The following is a 23,697-nucleotide window of genomic DNA, read 5'->3' on the forward strand; positions in this document are numbered from 1 at the left end:
AGCAAAAAGCTACTCTTCTACAGATGTGGGAATCGCTGTGTGAGGACAGTGTAGGAAGAAGAAAAACATTGTAGGCAGCTCCTGCTGAAGGGACTGAATTCAGGAATTCAGCTTTGGTCTTCACAGCCCCCAGATCCTCACTACCTGGCTAGTCCGCTTTTTCTGGGCTTTGGCATGTGCTCAGTACTGTTTGGAGTACATTTGATTTTATTGTTGAAGGTAGTACAGAATGAAAGAATATTGGTTGGAAAGGAGAACAAAAATCAAAGTTTGGAGAAAGCAAAAACTATTTTCAATTTGAAAGATCAAAATGAGAGAAGAGAACATACTTCATAATCTCTCTGATCATGTAAGAGTTCAGGCTGCACTCTTTACTGGGGCATTAAGCAGGGATGGGAACTCTTCAAAGGTTTTGGTAAGAAACCTACTTACGAACAGATTGAGAACTTGTCAGATTTGACATACGAATTGAGTAAATACCATTAAAAACCATAAGCTGAAAGGTTTGCAGCTCCTTCATTATCAAGACCAGTCTTCTTACAGTGGTGTTTTGTGGCAGGGCATGACTTATTTATTTTTTTATAAAGTGTCTCTCCCTCTTCCCCCAATATTTTACAGTCAATGTAGCTGTCATTTCATTAATGGTAATGTAATATTGCATTAGAACTTTTAGTTGTAAAATCCTTACAATATTGATATTTCAGGTGCTGACAGCAAAGGAGAAGAAAACCCAGCTGGATGACAGGACAAAAATTACTGAACTTTTTGCAGTGGCACTTCCTCAGCTGCTAGCAAAGGTATGATTCCATTTTTTGCTGATGGACAGTTACTGAAATCTTAGCAAGTGTAGTTTTGTAATTAACTGTATGACTTGTACAAGTTTTCATTTTCTGTTATTAGTCTCTATTAGTATTTGATTGTTTTATAACAAATTATTTTGTCCAAGACTTTAATTTCAACTTTTTTCCTTGTCAATATTACAGTATTCTGTAGATGCAGAGAAAGTCACCAACTTACTGCAGTTACCGCAGTACTTTGATTTGGAAATCTATACAACAGGGCGATTAGAAAAGGTAAGGTAACAGTCAGTAAAACAACACAGAAGGAGAGACCCCAGAATTTAGACTTAGTCACTGGAATTTCAGTTGCCATTTATCATAACCCTTACTGAGAGTGTGAGACTTTGACTTCAGAGCTGTGACTCTGCTGTTGTTAAGGATACTAAAACTCTTAAGTTGTTAGAAAACTCTCTGGCAAATTTTAACAGAGAATCTTGCCAGTTAGATGAACTTCATGCAAGAGCATTTACTGTGAGGTTATGGTGTTGCTTTGAGGTATGCTGCGTGACATACAAAGGTTGTAGAAATAGCTTAATAAGTTCTCTTTTTCTGATCACTGAAACTGATTATCACCATCTTCATTGCAATGAAACATGGGAAAACTACCAGATCACAGATCATGTATACTGCTCTCCTTTTATCTGCCATGGTGGTGAAATTGGTGTAAGCTATTTGCATCCCTTTTCTCCTTCTTAGATTTGCTGCATTGTGAAGCAAGTGGAAATTACTATATAGAAATAATATAGGGTCAGAAAAGTAATAACATGTTCAGTTGACAGCACAGCCTAGCAGTGATAGAGTAGCAGTGAGCAACTCGGGTTGAGGGGGGGCATGTAAGAACAACTTTAGTTGCTGACACTTGAATGTTACGAAACTGAATCTTCAATTATGCAGCTTTTAAGAACACGCATAAATGTTTGTGTGAGTGGGAGATAAATGCGTCCATGTTGTTCAGTTGTCACTGCAACTTCAAGTGTTAGATAAAACCACACTGACAATTGCAAATTTTAATGACTTCTTAAAATGCATCAAATCTTTAGCCATTGACAAGCTCCTACTCATTTCTTTGCTAAATAGAGTTTTAATATACTTTGAACTTCCAGAAGTGTTTTGTGCACTGTATCCTAGTTACAAAAGTAATAAATTGAATATATCTTTTAAAATTCCTTAAGGTTTATTAAAAATACATGTGTTTGTGTGTGTATCTATACGAGTAATTTTTTTTTTCCATGCCTCATCTTGTAGCATTTGGATGCCTTACTGCGACAAATCCGGGATATCGTAGAGAAGCACACAGATATAGATGTCTTGGAAGCCTGTTCAAAAACATACCACGCTCTCTGTAATGAAGAATTCACAATTTTCAACAGGGTTGACATTGCAAGAAGTCAGTTAATAGATGAGTTGGCAGACAAGTTTAATCGACTTCTTGAAGACTTCCTGCAAGAGGTATTTTAATGTGCAAGATCAAATATTTCCAGTATGTTTTTCTGCCTTCCATAAGGGATGGGATCTTCCCTCTGACTTTCAGAGTTGTGCTGTCAGGCAGAATACTACAACACTATCATTGCTGTGATTATATGAACTTGACTGTTATATTAGAACAGTGAATTTTCAGTTTTCATCTCCTTTTCACAAGTGTCTTTTGGGAATTTGAAAAGTTTCAGATAAACTATGAAATTATGTAAACTTTTTACCTTTTAAGTTTTGAAGCTCATGAGAGGTGCAGTGTTGTAATTCCACTAGGATTCTCCTCAGATCTGCTAGAGCTGCTAGTCTTGCCTGTGATTGCATATTGCTGTTGTTAAATATCAAATCTCTTAAAAGCACTCCCCCTTTCTTTCTGGATGCAAGCAGATGCAATTAATAGCTGAAAAATCACTTTGTTCCCACACTGTGCTAATCTGAAGAGTGAGAATTTTCTGATAGTTTTTTAACATTGTGGGATCTCTGACATTCAGACAAAACTTGTTTCTCCTCCTCCTCATCTGATAAAGAGCATGGGAAGTGTGTTTTTGACAACTTCATTCTCCACATTTCGCCGATTATTTTATCAAGCTTTGCTCCTGTTCCTCTTGCTTAGTGATCTGAGCTAGGACTTTGCTCTAGAAACTGTGGACTTGTGCGCACTATATAAGAAATGTGCCTGGTAGTCCATTTTTTTCCTCATTGTAAGAAAAAGAAGAGCTAAAGCAAGGAAATTAAATGTCAGACTGTTGGCTTGAAGGGAAATAGCAAATACTTTGGTAGAAGTGCTGAAATCCACAGTGCTTTGATAAGGTTGTGCAACTCAGTAAAGCACGATGAGCTGGCAGCATCTCTGCTAAACTGAGGAGTTTCTGTGACCTTAAATATTGTATCCTGTGTATTTAAATATATTTTTTTTGTTGGACACTTTCCTTTTTACTCTTTCTCCAAATGCAAATTTGTCAAAACTTGTGGGAAAATTAGACAGAAAATTTCTCTCAAGAGCTTTTTTTTCCGTGATTAAAGTAAGACTGACCTGTGGCCCATCTAGTCCAGTATCCATTGTCTGACAGTGGCCTCTGCTGGATTCTTCAGAGAAAATTGAAGCACCTACATAATACATTGTATTCCACTATCCTAGACTTTTTCCATTTTTTTTTCCCCTTCTCCTCCCTTCCCCTTCAGTGTTTTTCTCCACATGCTGCTATTTCTAAACATGAACTGCTGCCTTCTCTCTCAAACTCTTTAACTCTTCTAAAGCAAATATGTCATCGATAAATAATTCAGATGCAGCTCTCTGCTTGCTGTTGGTTAGATTTGGGGTGTGTTTTTTCTGTTTGTTGTTTGGGGTTGGTTTTGTTTGTTTAAAAAAAACAATCTGAAGTTCCCTTAGCTTGCTTAGCATTCATTGCGTGGGATATCTTACTATATGATTATTAAATAGGGGGAGGAACCTGATGAAGATGATGCATATCAAGTCTTGTCAACACTGAAGAGAATCACTGCTTTTCACAAGTAGGCTTCTGCAAACATCTGTCAGGGTTTGTGGTGTTGGAGGGGGATGGTTGTGTTTGGTTTTAATTTGTTAACCAACTTTTTAATACAACTTCGAGGGATTTTTTTGTTTCGTTTAGTGTGTATGATGAGTTATGCGTAGAGCATAATGTGTTTTGGATATGTGAAGATTATGTATATACAAAGTGAAATCTGGTTTTATTGTTTGCTTTTGTATAATCTTTCTGTGGTGTTGGGAGTGTGTTTTGTTGAGGTTTAGTGGGGTATTTGTATGTAGCCTTTTTTTGGGGTGTTTAGGTTTTTTAATATTTTAGACCAGTTAAGTTTTTAGTAGTTGTTAACATCAAACTGCAGAAATGGTGCTAGTTAAATTACATCTTTGCTTCATTTTGTACGTTCCCAGTGCTCATGATCTATCAAGATGGGACTTGTTTGGCTGCAACTACAAGTTATTGAAAACTGGCATTGAAAATGGAGACATGCCAGAACAGGTCTGTAGTTAAATGTGATCTATAGGTACAACAGTAAATAGCTTTTGTTGTTGTCTTTTATTGGCCTCTGTCATCTAATACCTTTTCTCTTTTGATTTCAGATTGTTATTCATGCACTGCAGTGTACTCATTATGTAATCCTTTGGCAGCTAGCAAAAGTCACTGAAAGCAGTTCCACAAAGGTATGCCTTGTTCCCATTGTACTAGTAAACAAACATTTGTATGTACCTGCAGTGTCATCAAGTGGGAACTGTAATGGAATTAATTAATATTTTTTTTGTTTAATAATGATGCCTGCTTTAATCTGCTTTTGTAAGAAGTTCTTCAGAATTCATAATTTTAGTAGTGGAATGCTTGACTTTTAAACCCAGTATTTCTCTAAATTATAGTTTTATTATTTAAACATTATTACTATTCTTATTTTGATAGAATTTTAAAGTAATTGTAGTAAATAAATGCAATACCTATTAGTTTGGCACAGTAACAGTACTAAGGAGGGGTAGAATGCCAACTGAGAAACACTGTATATAGTCAGTCTTCCTGTTTGCGAGAGGTGAGTTTGAATTTCTTCGCAAACTCTAAAGTATCAGTGACAAGTCAGTGAGATAAAAGAATTTGCACGCTGCTGTAACATTCTTACTGCTCAGTATGTTGCAGTGGCACTTAGCTCTTCATCAGTCTTTTAAATGTGTTGTTAAAGACATGAAAAGATTAAGTTCAGTTTCAGACTTTCTCAGGGAATAAGAGGGCCTGTTCTGTGTCTATGTATAGCAACCTTGAAGGGCAAAGCTCTGGCAAATGTCATCTTTCTAATTTCACTTCTTGAAAAATCTTGGAGGAAGGATTAAGGTTTCTTGTACTGGAAGGCATTGCTTGAAGAAGGCGATGAGGTGGTTTGCTGTGTGAACAGACTAATGAAGACGGGTTTTGAAAGGCTAGACCGTTCAGAATGGAGTTTTAAGTGTTGAAGCATTTTGATTTCTTTAACTAAAAAAACCTTATATTCAAATACTTTTTTGGAAGCCTTCTACAGTACTGTGAGAAGGGTGTATTTTTGTGCTCTTTCACTGGAAACTTATGCTGGGATTGCACTTTGTTATTGGAGTTACTGATAATACATCCTTTATGTCAGAGATGAAATAAGTACATTCTTCAGGTTTTTTCAACACTTGGATTGCCATACTTAAGAAGAAGCAGTTGTAGGCATCTGTCATAATTTATTAGGGAGAAAACAAAGAGAACTAATGGCATTAATAATTCATAATACACAAATTACAATTTGTAATTAATAATCCATTATTATGATAAACCTTCACGTGAGGATGTGTAAATTCTTTTTTTCAGGGTATGCTAGCATGCGCTTCTGGTAGCTACAGGAATGGAGAAGCATGCTTTGTAACTTGTACTAATGTTTTTTATAACAGAGAACACCTTTGTGTGATCATAGTGTTTCTTTCTACTTTCAGCTATCATGTTAAGATTCATTAGCTCAGTAAATAATTGTGGACTTACTGATTCAGTAATTGCAGTCTTCAACGCTGGCTGGCTAAGCTAGTTTACGCATCTGGTGTTCAATGGCTTTTAGCATTTTTTATCTGATACATAAACTATTGAGAACCACTTAAGTGAGTGAAGGATCCGGAAGGCATCTGGAGGCTTTGTTAGCTTATTCTTTAAAGGGTAGCCATCAATCTGAGTCTGTTGTAATAGTGATTAAACCTTTATCACAAGCCTGCTGGCAGAAGCAGAGCTAAATACTGGAAAGTTAGGTTATAGATGAAGATTAACTTAGCTGCTTTGCGGTAAAATGTAATTTCAGCAGGAATGAGAAGAACTTACTTAGAAACTGGTTATTCATTGAGGCTGTTGTCCACTCCTGTATAATAAAATGGGGTAAATTAAAGCTTTCATAGTTGTGGTTCAGATGTTAAGCCTGTTTTATTGCATTTAACTGCTTGATTGCTGCCAAGTAGACTAGGTACATGAAAAAGTTCCATTGGCTTCCGTTCGGTGTCGTTGCAACGTAACAGCGAAGAAGTTGAAACGCACAAACAAGTGACAGAAATGTACTGTGCCTAAAGTTTTGTGTGGGTTTTTTTTTTTGTTTGTTTGGGTTTTTTTGCTGTGGCAACTGCTGACTGCGTGCTGGTTTTGAATAGGTTCACTAAGTAAGGGAATCAGCTGCATAATACAGGCTGCAAAAATAAGAGACTAAATAGTTCAATTTTTATTAAAATTCAAATGTTTAATTCTTCATGAAGGAAAGAATAATCCTATGTGTAATTCTCTTTACATCAGTATAATTAATCTGAATGGTAAATGTTGAGAGAAAAGATTTTATGTTAGTGAATGTGTTCTAAAATCATATTATACTTAAACTCATAGTCAAGAAACAGCTGTTGAGATTCCTAAAAATAATGTGTTGTACCAGTGTGTTACCTGCTTCCTTGAGGGAAGAGACTTGTTTTGGTTTAGATAGTGTGGATAGTTTTTAAACTTCTCAGGGGTATTTCTTTTGTCTGGGCTTATGCTGGTTATACAGTTGGTCTTCCCCTCTTCTACATGGGCTAAAATCTTCATGTGGTTGAGTACCACCAACTATGCCACGCACATGGATGGAATTTGTACCAACTGGATACTTTTATTTTCTCAGTAATCTATTTCTCTGGAAGTTACTGCAACACTTAGAAAGCTACAGATTTTCTTCCCTTTTTTTTTTTTTTTTTTTCCCAATGGAAGAGGGGTAGAAACCCCCAAGTCCCATCTGACCTTTAACTTTATCCCCAGGCAGTGAGTTACAAAACAAAATCAATAATGCCGTGTAGCCTTGTTACTGTAGTTACAAACAGCTACCTAAAATCTGTCCTCTAGGTTGAGACTATGGGTGTTTTAAAGAGAAAATGCTTTGTGCTCTGGGATTTTGTTTGGATCTGGGGAGGGGGAGTGGTGTTGGTGGTTGGGTTTTTTTTGTGGGGGGGGGGGGGAGGGGAGGTGTTACTATTGTTTAATAACCCATTTTACCATTTTCATCCCAACTTTCATCTCTTTTTGTGGTACACAGGATGACAAAATTGAGGAAATTGCTGTCTGTTTTTATTTGTAATAGTGATTTTAAAATAATGCAGTGACCTTGAATATTGCAACTTTGTGGTGCACAGTTCTGTGAAAATGCAAACACTAAATGTCACTATAAAACTGTACCAGCAAACCTGTTACGTGAAATCTTCTCTTTAAAGGAGGATCTTCTACGTCTAAAGAAGCAGATGAGAGTGTTCTGTCAAATCTGTCAACACTACCTGACCAATGTAAACACTGCTGTTAAGGAACAGGTTAGTGACTTGTTCATTCTTGTAGTCTTCTAATATACTTCTAAAGCAGTTGAAAAGTTCCTCTTGCTAATATTTTTAGGGCTTCTGTAGGAAGCTCATTGTGGATTCATAGAATTGGAAATGGAAAAGCTAGGGACATGTACTTAAAAGACACAAGTTATTTTTCTAGTTCTGTATTTGAATGTTTTTACGTTCTTCTCACATTTTTACTATGATATATATGTGCTTGTCCACTCAAGAACTGTGAAAACAACTGTTTTCCTCTTTCTATAAACCCATGAGGACAAAGGGGGGCAACTTCTTGGTCTGCTCCCCTTCACCATGATGCTGCATGCAGAATATATTCCTCGATTCTTTGGAGTCCCAGGATTTTGGGGATCAGTGAATCAGGAGAAAAATAATGGGTGCTTAACATGAGTGTGTATTCATGCATTCACATACAGTGTGCACTGCAGCCTGCATTTCTTTCTTTGTTCTCACCCTTGGCTACACTCACACACTGGTCAGTTGTTAACAGGATTGTTTAGAGATCTTTGGAGACCACTCCAGCAGATGCTTGGAAGCCTCAAAAGTGACGTAGTGCTCAGAAGAGATGTCAGCAGTTTTCACATTACCAGTTTTATAGTTAGTGCCTTGTACAATGGTACTCTCTGGGGGAGAATTTTACCTGCAACTAAGTTTTTGCATATTTCAGACATAAAATATGTAGGTATTTAGTCCTTGCAAGCAGTGCCTGACATTTCAGGCAGCTTTTGTCCCAAGTTGTGACTTTTTGGTTAAAAAAAAAAAAAAAGGAAGCATGTAAGTTTTGGTTGTTGTTTTTTATCTTTCTTCTGTTCCAAAAAGAATTGAGACATCACCTTGGGAAATACTTGTTTTGAGAGCAATAGGGTCAAAGGAAGAGGTTAAACTGTAGGGGCTGAGTCTCTTCCAGTCTGTGGTCAAGTAGTTCTCTACCCGTGACGCTCAAAAGGATCTCAGGTTCCAGTGAAGCGCACAGGTTACTGATAGCAGGATTAATTTTAAGTAAATGCCTTTAACAAGTCCAAAATGAGAAAACAAACCAACCAACTTCTGTGGGGGAAGGACCAAACTATCTTCTGGGCATACTTATAATTAATCAGAAAGCCAGGAGATTTTGCTGCTGAAGGTAATAGTAATCTGGTTGAGCTTGAAGTTGAAAATCTGGTGCACCGAGCTGCACAGCTGCAGTTTTAGAAACTCTTGGTAGAACAAGCATATTCCTGGAACTGAATAAACATGTTCTGTCAGAGAGCTATCGAGTGTAAAGATCACAGGGTGCAGGGTGTGAAATGCAAATAACAAAAATCACTAAACCTGGGAGTAGGTCTCTAGAAGAGTGTAACTCTTGGACTCAGGTGAATGCTCTAGAAACTACAGCTGCCTCAGTCACAGAGGCTACCGGAGCCATGGTTCTGCTTTCCTTCCCTAATCTCCTGCAATGGCACAAGGGTCTTCAGAGGAGCGTATGTAATTCTGTGACCAGGAAATTAGTAGTACTTGCTTTGAGGAGTTAGAGAACAGATCTGTTCATTAAAATGGAAGTACTTAAGAGATTAGAGCCCAGGAGATGAGGTGCAGCACTGCTCAGTGTGTTGCCTTGATCTGTTCATTTGAAGAATGCCAGTCTAGGTCCTGATACATTCTGGGGGTGTGGCGTATAGTCAGGTCAGATGCACAAATTAGCCAGCAAAATGAAGGGGTGTTTGCTTTTTTGGAGGCAAGGCATACATTAGGGTTTCAAGGGATTGAATGACCTCAGCTGTTGGATCTTTCACAAATGTGGTTGAAACAACTAAATAAGAAAGGAAGAAGGACACTATACTATGGTGGTGTTCACCAAGTTCTGTAGTGACTTAATGTATCCATCAGGCAGAACTTGGGAGTTTCAGGCTCCTCATGTTTTAATCTCACAATGTTTTGATACTTAGTTGGCTTCATATGTGCAATATTTTCATTTGGAGACCCAGTCTTTGCCCAGCAGCCTCCCGTAAGAAGCTGTCCATATTTTGGCTTCCGGGGTCCTTTGCAGTTGTTCTGTACTTAAGTGGCCTGTATGTGTATATGGGCTCTAAGTATTATGTTACGTGGAAATACAAAATCCAGTATTCCCAAGTATTTACTAAGGTTTCTTTTTAATAGGCTTTCACAATTCTGTGTGACGTGTTGATGATCTTCAGCCATCAGATCATGACAGGAGGACGTGACATGTTGGAGCCACTTGTTTACACTCCTGATTCTTCTTTGCAATCTGAACTACTCAGTTTTATTTTAGATCATGTCTTCATTGATCAGGATGATGATAATAATAGTGCAGGTTTGTACAAAACTTGTGTTTCCTGTATATTATTTGCCTTCTAACGAAAATATTTGTTTGCCTGTGCTTTTATTTCTTGTGGTTTTGGTTGGGGATTTTTTCCCCTTTCTTTTTTTCTCCTCTGGCATTCAGAGGTGTTCATGGGCACAGAAGTAGGTTTGTCTTTTAAATGTCAGCAGCCAATTAAGCATTTTATGTTTTGGGGACGTACAGGATAATTGTGGTGAAGGTTTGGTTCAGTAGGCACAAATATATATGCCTCCATACCAGGACAATAAAGTGCACTGCTGTCCGAATTGAGACTTGATTTTTCAGAGTCCTCATGATTAGCTCACATCACTTCCTGTATCAGTGCTTAAATCTGAAGTATTGAAACCTGACAGTTTTTATGTTCTGAACTCTTTCTAGATGGACAGCAGGATGATGAAGCTAGCAAAATTGAAGCATTGCACAAAAGAAGAAATCTACTTGCAGCTTTTTGTAAACTCATTGTATATACTGTGGTGGAAATGAATACAGCTGCAGACATTTTCAAGCAATATATGAAGGTAAATCTGAAGCTTAGTAGTGACGCTTCATAAACCTGCTGGAATACAGTAGCTGTGAATTTCATGTTATTTTGTATTTTTTTACCTTGCAAAGTAACTGGTTCAGAATGTGAAGAATTCAAACCTCTGGAGTTGGTAGTTCATAGACCTTTTAAAATGCTTTTTCCATGAGAAGGGGACAAAATTACTTGATACTTAGTTTCACAGTTCCAGTGTGTTATCGGGGAGGGAGGAAGGAAACCTGGTAATTATTTTTACATTGTTTTAATAGGTATATTTTCTTACCCAGATCAGTGGTAGATTTTTAGTTCAGTTACTAGTGTAGCAGGCCTTTTGAGAATCTTCTCACAAAGATCAACTCCATGATCTTTACTGTGAGGGTGGTGAGGCACTGGAATGGGTTGCCCAAAGGAAGTTGTGAATGCTCCATCCTGGCAGTGTTCAAGACCGGCTTGGACAGAGCCTTGGGTGGCATGGTTTAGTGTGAGGTGTCCCTGCCCATGGCAGGGAGTTGGAGCTTGATGATCTTAAGGGCCTTTCCAACCCTAACTATTCTGTGATTCTGTGTCTAGCCTTATCCAGTAATTTCACTTAAACTTTGAAGAAGAGAGATAATTGGTTTTGAGTAGCCTCCTCCCAATTTTTACATCTGTTTCTATCTTATCTGAATATGAAACCCTGTGCCTGGCTCCTGGGATTCACAGCTGCTCAGTTATGAGTTTTCATTTTGTGAATATAATAAAGCTTTGCTCCTTGGTGATTACCTTAAAAATTAAAAATTTGGACAGCCTGCTTTTGTCTGAGTTCCCTATGTGTATTTTAGATCTCTAAAGAGGTAACTGGGTCTTTCTTGAACTTGAAATACTTACAGAACTGAACAGGCAGCTTTCCTCATTGGAAAAATTATGGCTATAACACTGTTAGTGTTTCCTTTCAGCAAACTAAAAACTCCCCACCAGAGATAGAAGACTTAGTAAAAAGATTAGATTCTAATCTTGTACCCTGAAGGGGTGAACACATGTCGTTAACAAATGTGTCATGGCCTTAAAGATAAATAGGTCATTCTGCCTCTAAAGTCATGCTAACAAGAAGAGTGTGAACTGGATATTATACTACTTATTTGAGGGTTTTTTTTAATGTTTTGGAGGTGGTTTAGGATATTTTGATGATACAATCATAAACATGTTAGGTTTTTTTCCTTTGGAAGTCTTCAGTTATTGTTTTTTAAGATGTTGTTTTCTGAAGAATGCAGTAGTTGTTTTCAACTAAAATTGGAATTTAACCTTTTTTTATTTTTTCCTAGTATTACAATGATTATGGTGATATTATTAAAGAAACAATGAGTAAAACAAGACAGATAGACAAAATCCAGTGTGCTAAAACACTTATTCTTAGCTTGCAGCAGGTAAGAATCATTTACAATATTTTTTTTTTGCATGTAATTCCGTCCTGTAGATAATGTCCTGTAGTTTAATAGCTAATGTGAGGTATTAATGATGAAATGCTTATGGAAGGTAGGGATGAGTAGGTCTAAACTGGAACATATTTTCTGCAGCCATTTAAAAACTGCCAGAAGTCTTCCTATACTTAGAAAAGACTGTGCTACACAAAGTGTATGCGAGAGCTGCATGAATAAGAAATGGATGTAACTCCATGATACCTTCTTAGCCCTAAACCGATAGTTGGAGTCACATATTCAGAAATGTGTTGTGAAAATTGTGGTTCACTTACTCATGAGCAAGGGAGAACACTTCCTGCCAGTGTGGTGGGGTTTGGTTTTTACTTGTAATTGTTTTCTTTTTGTTTGATTGTGCCCCCCATTTCCCCTCCCATTGTGTTGACTTTTGTTTTTCTTGAAGGGTGGTGGTTGGGTTTTTTTGTTTCTTTTGGTTTGATTTTAAACTATTCTGAGAATTAATGAGAAGTTTTAGTAATTCAGTATTTCTTAATGTTTGGTAGGGGCTTCACCCATCTTTGAAATTAAAACTTGATTTAATGCTCTCTTCAGTAAAAGAGCTTGTTTGTGTGGATACCTGATGAATTCAGTCGAGGTCAGAGTCGGATTCATCTGCTCACATGAACCATCTGCATGAATCTTACTTACAGGATCAGAACAATAAAGCCATATCTCTGCAAATCACTGTAATCCAACAATCTCTGCTGTTGTTGAAAGGAACACGTGTTGATAGGAAAAGCGTACCCCAGTTTGTCCTTTTTCCTCACACCTCATTTTTTGACTAGAGGTCATAGAGCCACATAGTGGATATAGGTCTAGATACTGATCCTGGTTGAGAGCTAACCAGAGAAAGGCCTTAAGCCCCATAACCGGTTTATCTATATGGGTATTGCCAATACCAGGGAGGATGAGGCCTTTCCTTTTTTAGCAGTGTGACTGTAGCTGGTGGAAATGCACATAAAATGGGCAGTTAGATACTTTACAGTTTTTGCCAACTTTTCACCAGAGTTCACAATTTTTTGTGATACTGGTTAAATATTACCCTCCATAGTCTTTTCTGTCTCAAGAATAACCAGCCCCGTAGATTTTAAAGGGCAGACAAAGTGAATGTAAGTACAGTTACACATGAAACAGGGTGGCAGTTAGACAATTCTCATGTGGCAGTAAGAAAAGTAACGAGAGGACCCAAGTATTACAAAACAAACATACAGAGGAAACCCTCAGGAACGGAAACATGTAACTGGTTTCAGGAAAACTGCGTAAAAAAGAAAACTAACAAGAGAAGAAATACAAAAAGTGATAGTGGGTAAAGGGGAATAATTAAGCTAATGTTCATAGCTCTTGTCTGGTTTTGGTTTATTCTGTCTTATATAAGAGAGTGAAGGGCAAGTGTTTTAGAATTAGAAAATACTAGAAAAAATACTGTTGAAGATCATTATAGTCAAATTCAGAGGAATAAAAAAAGGATTGATGAAGCTGAAAAGATGAAATTGATTGTTCAGCTTTGCCGACCAGTGATAAATAGTTGAAATTCAGGTTCTCAGTGGCAAAGGTTTTGGTGCCTTTGGCAAGCTTCCTTGAAGGCATGTGTCCATTTTAGAATTTCTTCTATTATTCTTGTATTTTGAAAATATTAAAAAGCAGAATTGGCAGGTAGTAGTTGAAAAGCTGTTATAGCTTGATAGTGTGCAGAGGACAGTGTGCATTTCAAGGATTAAGTTTGAAGTGTAGACTCTTGAAAAGACTATTATTGACTTGGCTTTCCAAAGCCTTGACTTGATTTTCCTAAACCTCCATGTTTGTTTTGGGGTGGTTGAATTAAGAGAAAAATGCTGTAAACCACTTTTTTACTGATAATTAGCTTTGTGTTGATTGCTCTGAAGTTTGGCAGTCATTTAATAAATGAAAATCTCCCTTTTCCTTTCATACAGCTTTTCAATGAAATGATTCAAGAAAATGGTTATAATTTTGACAGATCGTCACCAACATTCAGTGGCATAAAGGAACTTGCTCGACGTTTTGCTTTAACGTTTGGATTGGATCAGTTGAAAACAAGAGAAGCTATTGCTATGTTACACAAGTAATTGTGTGCTTTGTATTACTTCCTTTTTCATAAATGCTTCTTGACTAACATTGAAATACCTTTTCAGTCTTTCAAAATCATTTTGCTAATGCAAAACGCATCAACACTAGAGATGGAACCCATTGATAAATTATGAGATGACTGCAGTTTTGTGCCTGAATTAAACCCAAATGATAAGTAATATTGGTATTCTTCAGCCCCATTGTATAAGCCTTTAAATGACTGCAGTGTTGATGCTATCACAAAAAAGTATTTTTAATCTCTTACCCATAAGAGTAAGAACTGATTACCGACCCCATTATTAGTGGTGGGTTGTGTTGGACTTGGGCAGCAAACTTGAAATGCAAGGTAGAAATGTCATGACAGAAAGAGTGTGTGCAGATTCAAATAATGAATAGTGTTTACTTTTTTTTTCTGCCAGAGCATGGAAACCTCAAATAATTGCTTTCTTGACAGAGAAGAAAGGTGTTCAGTTTTGATAGCTTCCAGTGCTTAGAACTTCCTCTTCAGTTTGTGCTTGATGTGACTTCATTTATATTTTTTTCTTAGGGATGGCATTGAATTTGCTTTTAAGGAGCCTAATCCACAAGGTGAGAGCCACCCACCATTAAATTTGGCATTTCTTGATATTCTGAGTGAGTTCTCCTCCAAACTTCTCAGACAAGACAAGAGAACAGTGTAAGTATTATTATTCTTAATATTTGTAATGATAATCGTAAGAGCTGCATCTGAATAAACATGTAGTTGTGTGTGCTGCATTTACCTAAAGTGGAATCTGGCACATCAAGATAATTTTACATTAATGCAGTCAAGTATAATCAGAAAGGATAAATTGTATTTATTCTTGTTATTCTCATTTTACGGTGGATGAACAGAAATCATGTTCTGGATTTGCCGTTGCCAGGCCTTTTTGTTAGCTAGATGAGGAGCTTTGAATGTTAAGTGCAGTAGTTGCATATCTTGACATGTTAACATCTTGTTACAGATATTTTGCATTGTTGTAATTATTTTTTCTATTTAAAGGTATGTTTACTTGGAGAAGTTTATGACCTTTCAGATGTCTCTACGAAGAGAAGATGTGTGGCTCCCTCTCATGTCCTACAGAAACTCTTTATTAGCTGGTGGGGATGATGATACTATGTCAGTGATTAGTGGAATTAGTAGTCGAGGTTCTACAGTAAGAAATAAGAAGACAAAGCCAGCAACAGGGAAACGGAAAGTACCTGAAGGTAGAACTTTTCTCATCTTAAAATGTAGATACCCATATGAACTACACGTGTCAATACTTACTTGTTAGCTTGAGTGAATTTGTATGCTTTAATGTATTTTTTTTAAACAGGGTAACTTCTATGCATTTATGTGTCTTGGTGGGAAAACTGTTCATTCGAAGAGGCTGAATCATGTAACACTGATTCACAAAAGAAAATAACGGCACTGTGCTGCTTTAAGTCAGAATACAAAAGTATTTTAAATACTCTAGCCAATGGTTGTAAATCCAGGCCTTTCAGGGCACGTGTAAGATGTTGCGGCAAAAAGCAGTCATGCTTAAACTTGCAACTTTAGGTTAGTTTGGAAAACTTTACTGATGTTCTGTGTTGCCTTCCAGCTGAAGAAAGCAGCAGTAGTGACAGTATGTGGCTGAACAGGGAGCAGACAATGCACACACCAGTGATGATGCAGACACCTCAGCTTACTTCCACTATAATGAGGGAGCCCAAGAGATTGCGACCTGAAGAAAGTTATATGGGTGTCTATCCTATGCAGCCCGAACATCACCAAGCTCCACTTGATTATAAGTACGTAGATGAGTAGGTCTGCTTTGTGTTAGTGTTCATACACAAAACCAGTTCATGTTTAAAATAGAATAATGGTCTTTTTAAGCACGCAAGTAACGTGGATGTTGGCTCAAAGGCAACAGGAAGAAGCCGCGCGACAACAGCAGGAGAGGGCAGCGATGAACTACGTCAAGCTGAGAAGTAACTTGCAACACGCTATGTGAGTGAGAGTGGAATGGTCTTTCAGTGGTTTGGGGAGGGGAGGGTTTATTAAGTGCAGTGTTACTCCTGTATCTTTCAAAAGGGATACATTTTAAAGTTTTCTTTGTCTTAAAACTTGTAAAAGTGTGTGATAATTTAGCAGTATAGATCCATTTGATTTCTTGCTTATTTTTTAAACTGAAGTTTCAGAAAAATTAAATAATAGTGAGATACGTAATAAGGGACCTGGTAATTGAACCGAATGCTGTGTGTGGCAGGAATATATTATCAATATACGTGGCACATCTTCATGTATAATTACAGAATCATTTTTGGAATAGAACATTAAAAATGAGTCTTATAATAGGTGTTCAGTATGTGGAGCAGAAAGTTTCTGCTTAGTTTAATTAGACTGTTTCTTTCTCCTTTGAATTCTGAGTTGCAAGTTTAAAGTTCTGATGATGATGCTTTTTACTTCTGAAAAAATTCCTCCTTTGAAAGGAGTTGCTGTTTTCAGCATTTGTGTGACTGATGCAGACTTTGTCTGGCCTAAACAGACACCAGTGTTGAGAGGAATCCTGTAGTACCAGTTTTTGTAGAACTTCTCAAAGCAAACACACAAACCATGTTAAGTTCTCCATATTGTGAACATAGATAAAGACAGTCTAATGTTTCTTAAATTAATGTCCTTCAGAGGTCATTCTTACTGTAATGTCATTCACTCCATTATGATTCATCACGTGTGCATTTTGATATACACACTAGTGAAGTTATGTTCAAGAGTTAGTTTAACTGAGGAGGGGAAGACTAGTTTTGGAAGTTCTCAGCTTCAATAAAACTGCGTGGTTCTACAGAAAAAAAAAGTACAAGTTATAAACTAAAACTACAGACATACATATATTGAGGAGCTTTACATCTTTCCCGTAGTTGTTTTTAATTCTTTAATACCAGTGCTTCATGTAACGTAGTTTGTGTTCAGTGTAATGAGTCACTCCTTTAGTGTTGAGTGACTCCTCCTTCTGAGGAGTCATCCTCAGAATGACTCCTTACTTTAAATTTCTGGTGTTGCATGTAGAAATTATGAGGCAAGAGGCTGAAGGGCTGTGTGGGAATGTCTGAAAATGGATTTATGTATCTGGTTTATTGCAAAGGCATTGTTCCTTGCCTTGTCTTAAGGCAGGAACAGTTTTTCTGTAGGTGGCAAATCTTAGATTCTTTTTTTATATGCAAGGAAAAGTACTTGCATATAAATCTTAACTCAGGTGTGGTTTTGATCTGCTTATCCATTCCTGCAGCCTCTTAAAATACCCATGTAGGGATCTGCCACAAAGTTCCATAAGTTGGTCTTTGTTAGTTATTCTCTCTTTATCTCTTAGAATCTTTTAGTTGGTTAAATACCAGCCTTAATAGTAGTTACACTTTTATTTAGTTAGTTTCTTTTATATCTAATGGGATTGTCACTTGTTGGCAATTCCTTACTGAGCATTAGCTTTTTAAATACTTAGATAAACCTTAACTTGATCTAGTCCTAAACGGTATGCTATATCATTTCATTTCAGTCGACGTGGCACAAGTCTAATGGAAGATGATGAAGAGCCAATTGTGGAAGATGTGATGATGTCATCAGAAGGGCGGATTGAAGATCTCAATGAAGGCATGGATTTTGACACCATGGACATAGACCTAGTAAGAAAACTACTTGTCTTTTTGAAGGGATTTTGGATTCGTATTTCTGCTTTTAAATAGGGTATTTGAATCAAATTTTTTGTTTTGGTGAAATAGAAATCATTCTTACTGATCTATGCATTCTTAGGTGGCTGTGCCACTACCTGTATACAAGTGCCATCTGTCCAAACTGCCATACAAAAAGCAAGAACATTTCCTGTAATAGTAATGTGAGAAGTGAACATTTATCTCCTTGTAAATTCTTATACCCTGGGAGTTCAGCTTCATTTATTACAGTCTAAAAACTTCGTTGCTTTTTCTGAAATTAAAGTTAATATGTTTGTTTCCTTGCTTTTTAAAGCCACCATCAAAGAACAGGAGAGAAAGAACGGAACTAAAACCAGATTTCTTTGACCCCGCTTCAATCATGGATGAATCGGTAGGTTAACTTACATAGAGGAAAATAATGTAAAATCAGCCATAGAGTTACAATACTCACTCACTTCAAGTATTAAATGGAAAGAATGCAATCTTTAGGTTCTCTTCATCAGTTTATTTTGGAAGACTGGTACAGTCAGTGAAATAACTTTATGCTGTAATTCAGCTTCATAAATTCTAAGATAGTCAATGTTCTTTGCAAGTTTGTAGGATTTTTTTGTTCTTAATACTTTCTATGTAGCTATGTAAAAATCAAAAGCCTTTGAATCTCAGAAGAAAACACATCTGGGATGGAAAACATCCTTGCAGAAGTTGGTAGCAAAGAGCTTAAAAAAAATAAAGCTTGTGCATACACTTATATTAAAGGCAAGTTTCCTGTTGTGATGAGCTTAGCTGAGTGACTGATGTCATTACCAATTGTCAGCATTGGATGGTTTTGCAGTGGTTTTATATATATATATTTTTAAAATTGGCATATTTACTTTTGTGCATAAGTAAGATAATGGAGAAAATAGAAATAATACAGCTATCTGTTTATAGAGATGAGAGGTATTTTTTCTTTCCATATAAAGTTTTAGGTCCAAAACATCTGAAGTCTGTAGTTTCTGCTTGCAGTTGCCCTTTTTTCCGACTTGATAAATCTGCAGTCTCTATTCTCTTTTAAAAAATCTGCATGAGGGATTCCTTCTGTCTTGAACCACTTGTAATGTATGCAGCCATTTTTGACCTTGTGTAGCTGGTACAAAATTACACTGGAAATAACAAGCTACAGCAAGCCAGCAGAGGACAGTGCAACAAGGCTTCCTGGGAATCTTGGACAGCTTGGTGGAATTTGGAAGACAGTTATGTATTTTTTTACAGCATTGTTGCAGTGTGAACCTGTTCTTGTTATGGGAGAAGTCTTAAATGCTGTTTTAAATGCAAATCCATACATTTTGTACCAGTAGGCCTTTGCGCTAGTAGTAATGAATCAGATTAGGTTGTGCATCTGGCTGTTGTGTGTTCTGTTGCTGAAGTAACACCAAGGAAGTTCATCACCTGTTTTCTGACATTCTGTTTTAAAATAATTCTTCCCTTCCCCTTCTTGCTTTTTAATTGATCTGTGAAATACCAGTCATTTTCTAATCTGACTATACCAGAAATTTGGTCTTCTACATGTGGATTTCATTGATTTGAGAAACCTTTCAGCTTTTCGGTTTCTAAAACTAATTCAGAATAGTTCTAATCAGTTTACTGTTGGCTAGGTTTCTTTCCTGTTACTTTCTCATTCACCACCACCCTTCCTGAGCCCGGATTTGCCAGGCAGTCCTCAGCTGCAGTGTGGGAGCATCACCACATGATGGCAGCCGACTACAGTCGCATTGCTCTGCGGGCTCTTGAGCCAGGGCTGAGAGCCAGCGGTGGCCTGGTCCCATGTGCCCTCTGCAAGGAGGGAGCAGTGCTGCACTGCAGTGAGCTGCTTTGGTCCATGGGTCATCATCTAGCAAACCTCCCTCCCAGGTAGGATGCAGGCAGGGGGCTGATCCTGGAAACAGGACTGCAGAAAACAGCTGCATCACAGAACACAGCTGCTCTTTAGCATAAACCCCACCAAAATGAGTTTGACTACCTAAATGGGGAAAGCTCGGCTAATAGTTTAGGAGACACCATGAATCCGTTTAAATCAGAACTGAATTTTTATCAGTCAGTGTTTAAAATAAAAACAGCCCAGTTTCATAAATGCAAACAGTCTTCTCAGAATAAAATTACTTTCCTTCATTCAAATAGTTAATTTCAGAGGTCCATAGTTCTTGGATTTGTTGCACTTTTTTTTAATAGTCCTAGACATAATAAAGCTGTTTAATTTATTCAGATGCACGTGGTTTATGGTCAGAATTTCAGTCTGTATTTTCTTTTTTTTTTGATGTGTCCAGTTATTGCTGGCACCAGAGGCAGTTGTATCTTAGTCTGCTATATTATATGGTGCATCTAAAGTGAATCTAATACAAAGAACAGTAAAAATCGGTTTATAAACAGATAAATGTGAACAGCAGGGTTAAAGTTTGGGGAAATAAAGTCTCTCATGGCTCTTCCTGATGTTATAAAGTCCTATAAAGCTAGGACAGTCACAATATCTATATCTTGTGGGGCTTCCATTGGCATAGAAAACTGTATGACTTGCTTCTATGTGGGAAGCGGGAACTGATTCTTTATTTCAGGAAAGGTTTTTCTTCACTTAATCACAGTCTCCTGAAGGACACTGTTGTCATTTTACCTGATTATTGTTTCTTTTTTTCTACTGTGTTCCTGACAGAGTTAATATATTTAATAGGAAATATTAAGCTTATGTCCTGGCTGATTGTTGCAGGCTGACATGCTTTTATGAACACAGATGCAGCAGTAGCTAGCACATAAGACTGTTTTGTCCCAGACCTAGTTGCTCAAAACTACACGCTTTGTTTTAAGTTAAGACCTGTAGAATGCCATTGTGAAAAAAGTCCCAAGATAGGCTAACAAACAAAAAATTACTTTGCAGTTGCTACCCAAAGTGATTAAAGCACAGTCTTTATCACATTCCTACTCGATCAAGCTAATTTCAAGTGGGGGAAAAATATTTTCTAAAGAACAAGGTGCCCTTTTCATATTACTGCATAAATCAGAAGTGTGGTGAATCTGGTTTGGAAGAAGAATAAACTTACAATGCCTTAACATATCTTGAAGTGTCTTAATCTTAAATCATATACTAATTGCTTTGTTTCTGTTAAATGTGTAGTAGACAACAAATTGACACCATTTCTAACTTTTTTTTTAGGTTCTTGGGGTGTCAATGTTTTAATACCAGAGCAGCAAATAAATCAGTGGTGAAGTCATTTTCTAAGTGGAAGAGGAAGTTTTTCAATACAAAATTGTGGTAGATACAGTGAAATTCTGAACAGATTTTTCTCTAAGGAGAATGACATGCTTTCAAGATCAAGTGCATTGAAGGGGCAGTTTTGTTTGCCTGAAAAAAATAAAGAGAAATGTAAAGGACAAGTAAACAAATTGAGGATAAGCTACACTTTTTTTTGTTGGGAAAAAAAATCAATATTTTATTTATGTGCTATCAGTTTATTTCTGGCTCATAAGAAGTATTCCCTCTGAGTTTGAATCTAAGTCTGAGAGGTGTTTGGTACAGATTTGAGCCCTTCTCTATACATTTGCTGGCTATACTAAATAATCATGAGCTCTGCTGGATTGCTGTTTACATCCATGAACTGAAGTACTAGATGGATTGGTTTTCTCACAGTGATAGAACCAGAAGAGTTGTCAGTATTTGAAATTAAATGCAAACTTCAGCCACGGAAGGTTTGTATTAATTAATCATTGAAAAGAAAATACATAAAGCAGAATCTAAACAGCTTTTTAATCTAAACCATATTTTTATTCCAAAAGCTTCTTGCTAGCCTTCTCAGAAAGGTCCATAAACTATGAACTACCCAAAAGTAACAGATCTCAGCCATGCTTGCCCATTACCAACCCTGAAAGTTTGCTTGTCCTTTAAGAAAAATGTAATGTTGTGAAATTCCTTCCAGTAGTGCCACTGTATTTTGTCTCCAAATAAAAAGAAGCTTATTGTAGTATGTTTGCAGAAAAATTCTAAACAAAAATTATACAGCTTATTAGAGTGTGGGAATAGGGATCTAAATTTTAAATAAAATTATATATATATATAAATTGGTGCTGATTTTATAATTGCGCAGTTTGTTTAGTTTTTTCTTACTTTTAAATTCCAACTTAAAATTATGAGGTTTCAGAAATATATTGAAAGTTTAACAATGTTTAAAAATAGAAGAGCATGAGAATTCATGCTTTAAAAATGATTTTTAAATTTGTATTTTATATTGTTTTATCTATCTGTCTTTGCAAGCAGTCTTCAGGTTAAAGATACTTCTAACAGGTTACAGTACATTTCCTCTGTATGTAAATTAGATTGGATAATAGAAATTCATAAACAACCCATAATATTCTTTGAAAGCTAAGCTTTAAACTTCATTTTGTGTCCATTCACAAATAAATTAAATTTGGTCTAAAACAGAAAGTGGATCTATGCCATTTTGACATCGACTCATTTTGCAAGGCTTAGGCAGCTAGACATCATTTTAAAGGAAATATTAACTTATATTACATATGTATATTTTTTGTCAGTTGTCTCTCGGTTCTTGAGGTATATTATTTTAATCATTCCATGCCTTAATATGCTTGCAATACAAGAATCTCCCCAAATGGGTGAACACAAAAGGCTTCCTGTTTTTAGACTCAGAAATTAAACATTCGGCTGTGGTAGCCAAAAACCATAGATTATCTAAAGGATCATGATAAAATATAATTATTTTACTAAGTCATGGGGTAACAACAAACTCAAAACTAGATCTGCCTAACTCATTTTACATAAATAAATACTCTCATGTCTAAAAGTACTGCCTATATTGTTTTTCACACCACTGCATTTAATAGAACTGCTGAAAGGACTGTATATATGATTTTAAACTTAAGTTGATTTTTCTTACTCTTGAAGGAGTGTTTCTTTGTGAAAGCAGTTCTTACAGCTTTGTTTTCAACCAGCTAAAAATGTTTTATATATTTACCTTAACCTGTTGTCCTCCACATTCTATTGTCCTAATTGTACTGTTTTCTGATTTGTATTTATGTCTTGAGACAGTAACTTTTTGAATAAAAATAAACCTACAGTATGTTGTATGTTTGATCTTTTTAAATCGGGGTTAGGGGAGGACAGTGAAGAAAGGGGTATGAGTAATGCAAATGTTATGTTTATAGAAATCAAAATCTTTTTCCATGTCTTTTAAGTGTTTGTCTCAGAGTTGGGATAATGTATGAAAAACTGCACTGTTTTATATTTGTAATAAATTGTACAAGTTTTTAAAATGTGAATAAAGCACTAATTGGGTAATAATTTAAAGTAGAAAAGTTAATGCAATCATGATTGTTTTAAATATGCTTTAATTTGAGATAAGCTTGTTAAAAGAATTAGTGTAAATACAGAGTGAGCTTTTCAAGAGGTTAGTACCTGCAAATAAAATTTTTAAAGTTTGTATAGAACTTTTACATGCCAAGAAATCGATGCTTAATTATTTTTGTGTTCTGTTTTTTAAAGGTGTATCAATAGCCTTCCTGTTGGTTTCTTTTTAACTTCTATCTGACATGATTCAGAATGCTTTTGATTCAGACATTGGAGATACTGTATATAGTCCAATGGAAATGCCACTGAAAGTGTTTGCTTTACCATACACCTGATTAATAGTCTAAGCTTAATTGGCAAGACAGCGAGGAAATGAGGGGGCAACCATAAGCAGCTCTTGCCCCCCCTCTCCCCTTTCCTCAACTACTGAGCAGCTTTGGCTGCATGTGGAAAACTTCCTGTTACAAGGCTTTTTAAAGGAATCATTTTAAAATCTTAGAGATAATACTTCTAATCCTTGCTAATGTAACTTTGGCTGGTATTTTATTATTATTATTATTAATTACAAATGTTAAAACCTGTCTCTACATCCTGCTGTAAGTTCAATAGTATCTTG

At 36.4% G+C, this 23,697-nt stretch overlaps 1 protein-coding gene across 6 annotated transcripts in view; it reads left to right on the forward strand.

Moving 5' to 3' along the window:
• The window catches only part of STAG2 (STAG2 cohesin complex component), a 77,358-nt gene extending 54,504 nt beyond the window's left edge, over positions 1 to 22,854 (forward strand). For 2 of the 6 annotated variants that reach the window (XM_061358105.1, XM_061358108.1), the window contains 18 exons: positions 705 to 797; positions 984 to 1,073; positions 2,085 to 2,288; positions 3,751 to 3,821; positions 4,225 to 4,312; positions 4,414 to 4,494; positions 7,549 to 7,641; positions 9,805 to 9,979; positions 10,388 to 10,527; positions 11,831 to 11,932; positions 13,915 to 14,063; positions 14,616 to 14,744; positions 15,090 to 15,295; positions 15,673 to 15,862; positions 15,948 to 16,061; positions 17,602 to 17,728; positions 18,069 to 18,146; positions 18,862 to 20,837. In XM_061358105.1, coding sequence (XP_061214089.1) covers positions 705 to 797; positions 984 to 1,073; positions 2,085 to 2,288; positions 3,751 to 3,821; positions 4,225 to 4,312; positions 4,414 to 4,494; positions 7,549 to 7,641; positions 9,805 to 9,979; positions 10,388 to 10,527; positions 11,831 to 11,932; positions 13,915 to 14,063; positions 14,616 to 14,744; positions 15,090 to 15,295; positions 15,673 to 15,862; positions 15,948 to 16,061; positions 17,602 to 17,728; positions 18,069 to 18,146; positions 18,862 to 19,092 — 2,361 coding nt within the window. In that variant the 3' untranslated portion in view covers positions 19,093 to 20,837. The other 4 variants (XM_061358109.1, XM_061358106.1, XM_061358110.1 and 1 more) reach the window with 4 other exon arrangements.
• Positions 22,855 to 23,697: the final 843 nt, after the last annotated feature.

Source organism: Neopsephotus bourkii, unplaced genomic scaffold, assembly GCF_033783945.1.
Source record: "Neopsephotus bourkii isolate Nb327-2 ecotype Australia unplaced genomic scaffold, CSIRO-AGI_Nbou_v1 NB_936, whole genome shotgun sequence".
Taxonomy (NCBI): domain Eukaryota; kingdom Metazoa; phylum Chordata; class Aves; order Psittaciformes; family Psittacidae; genus Neopsephotus; species Neopsephotus bourkii.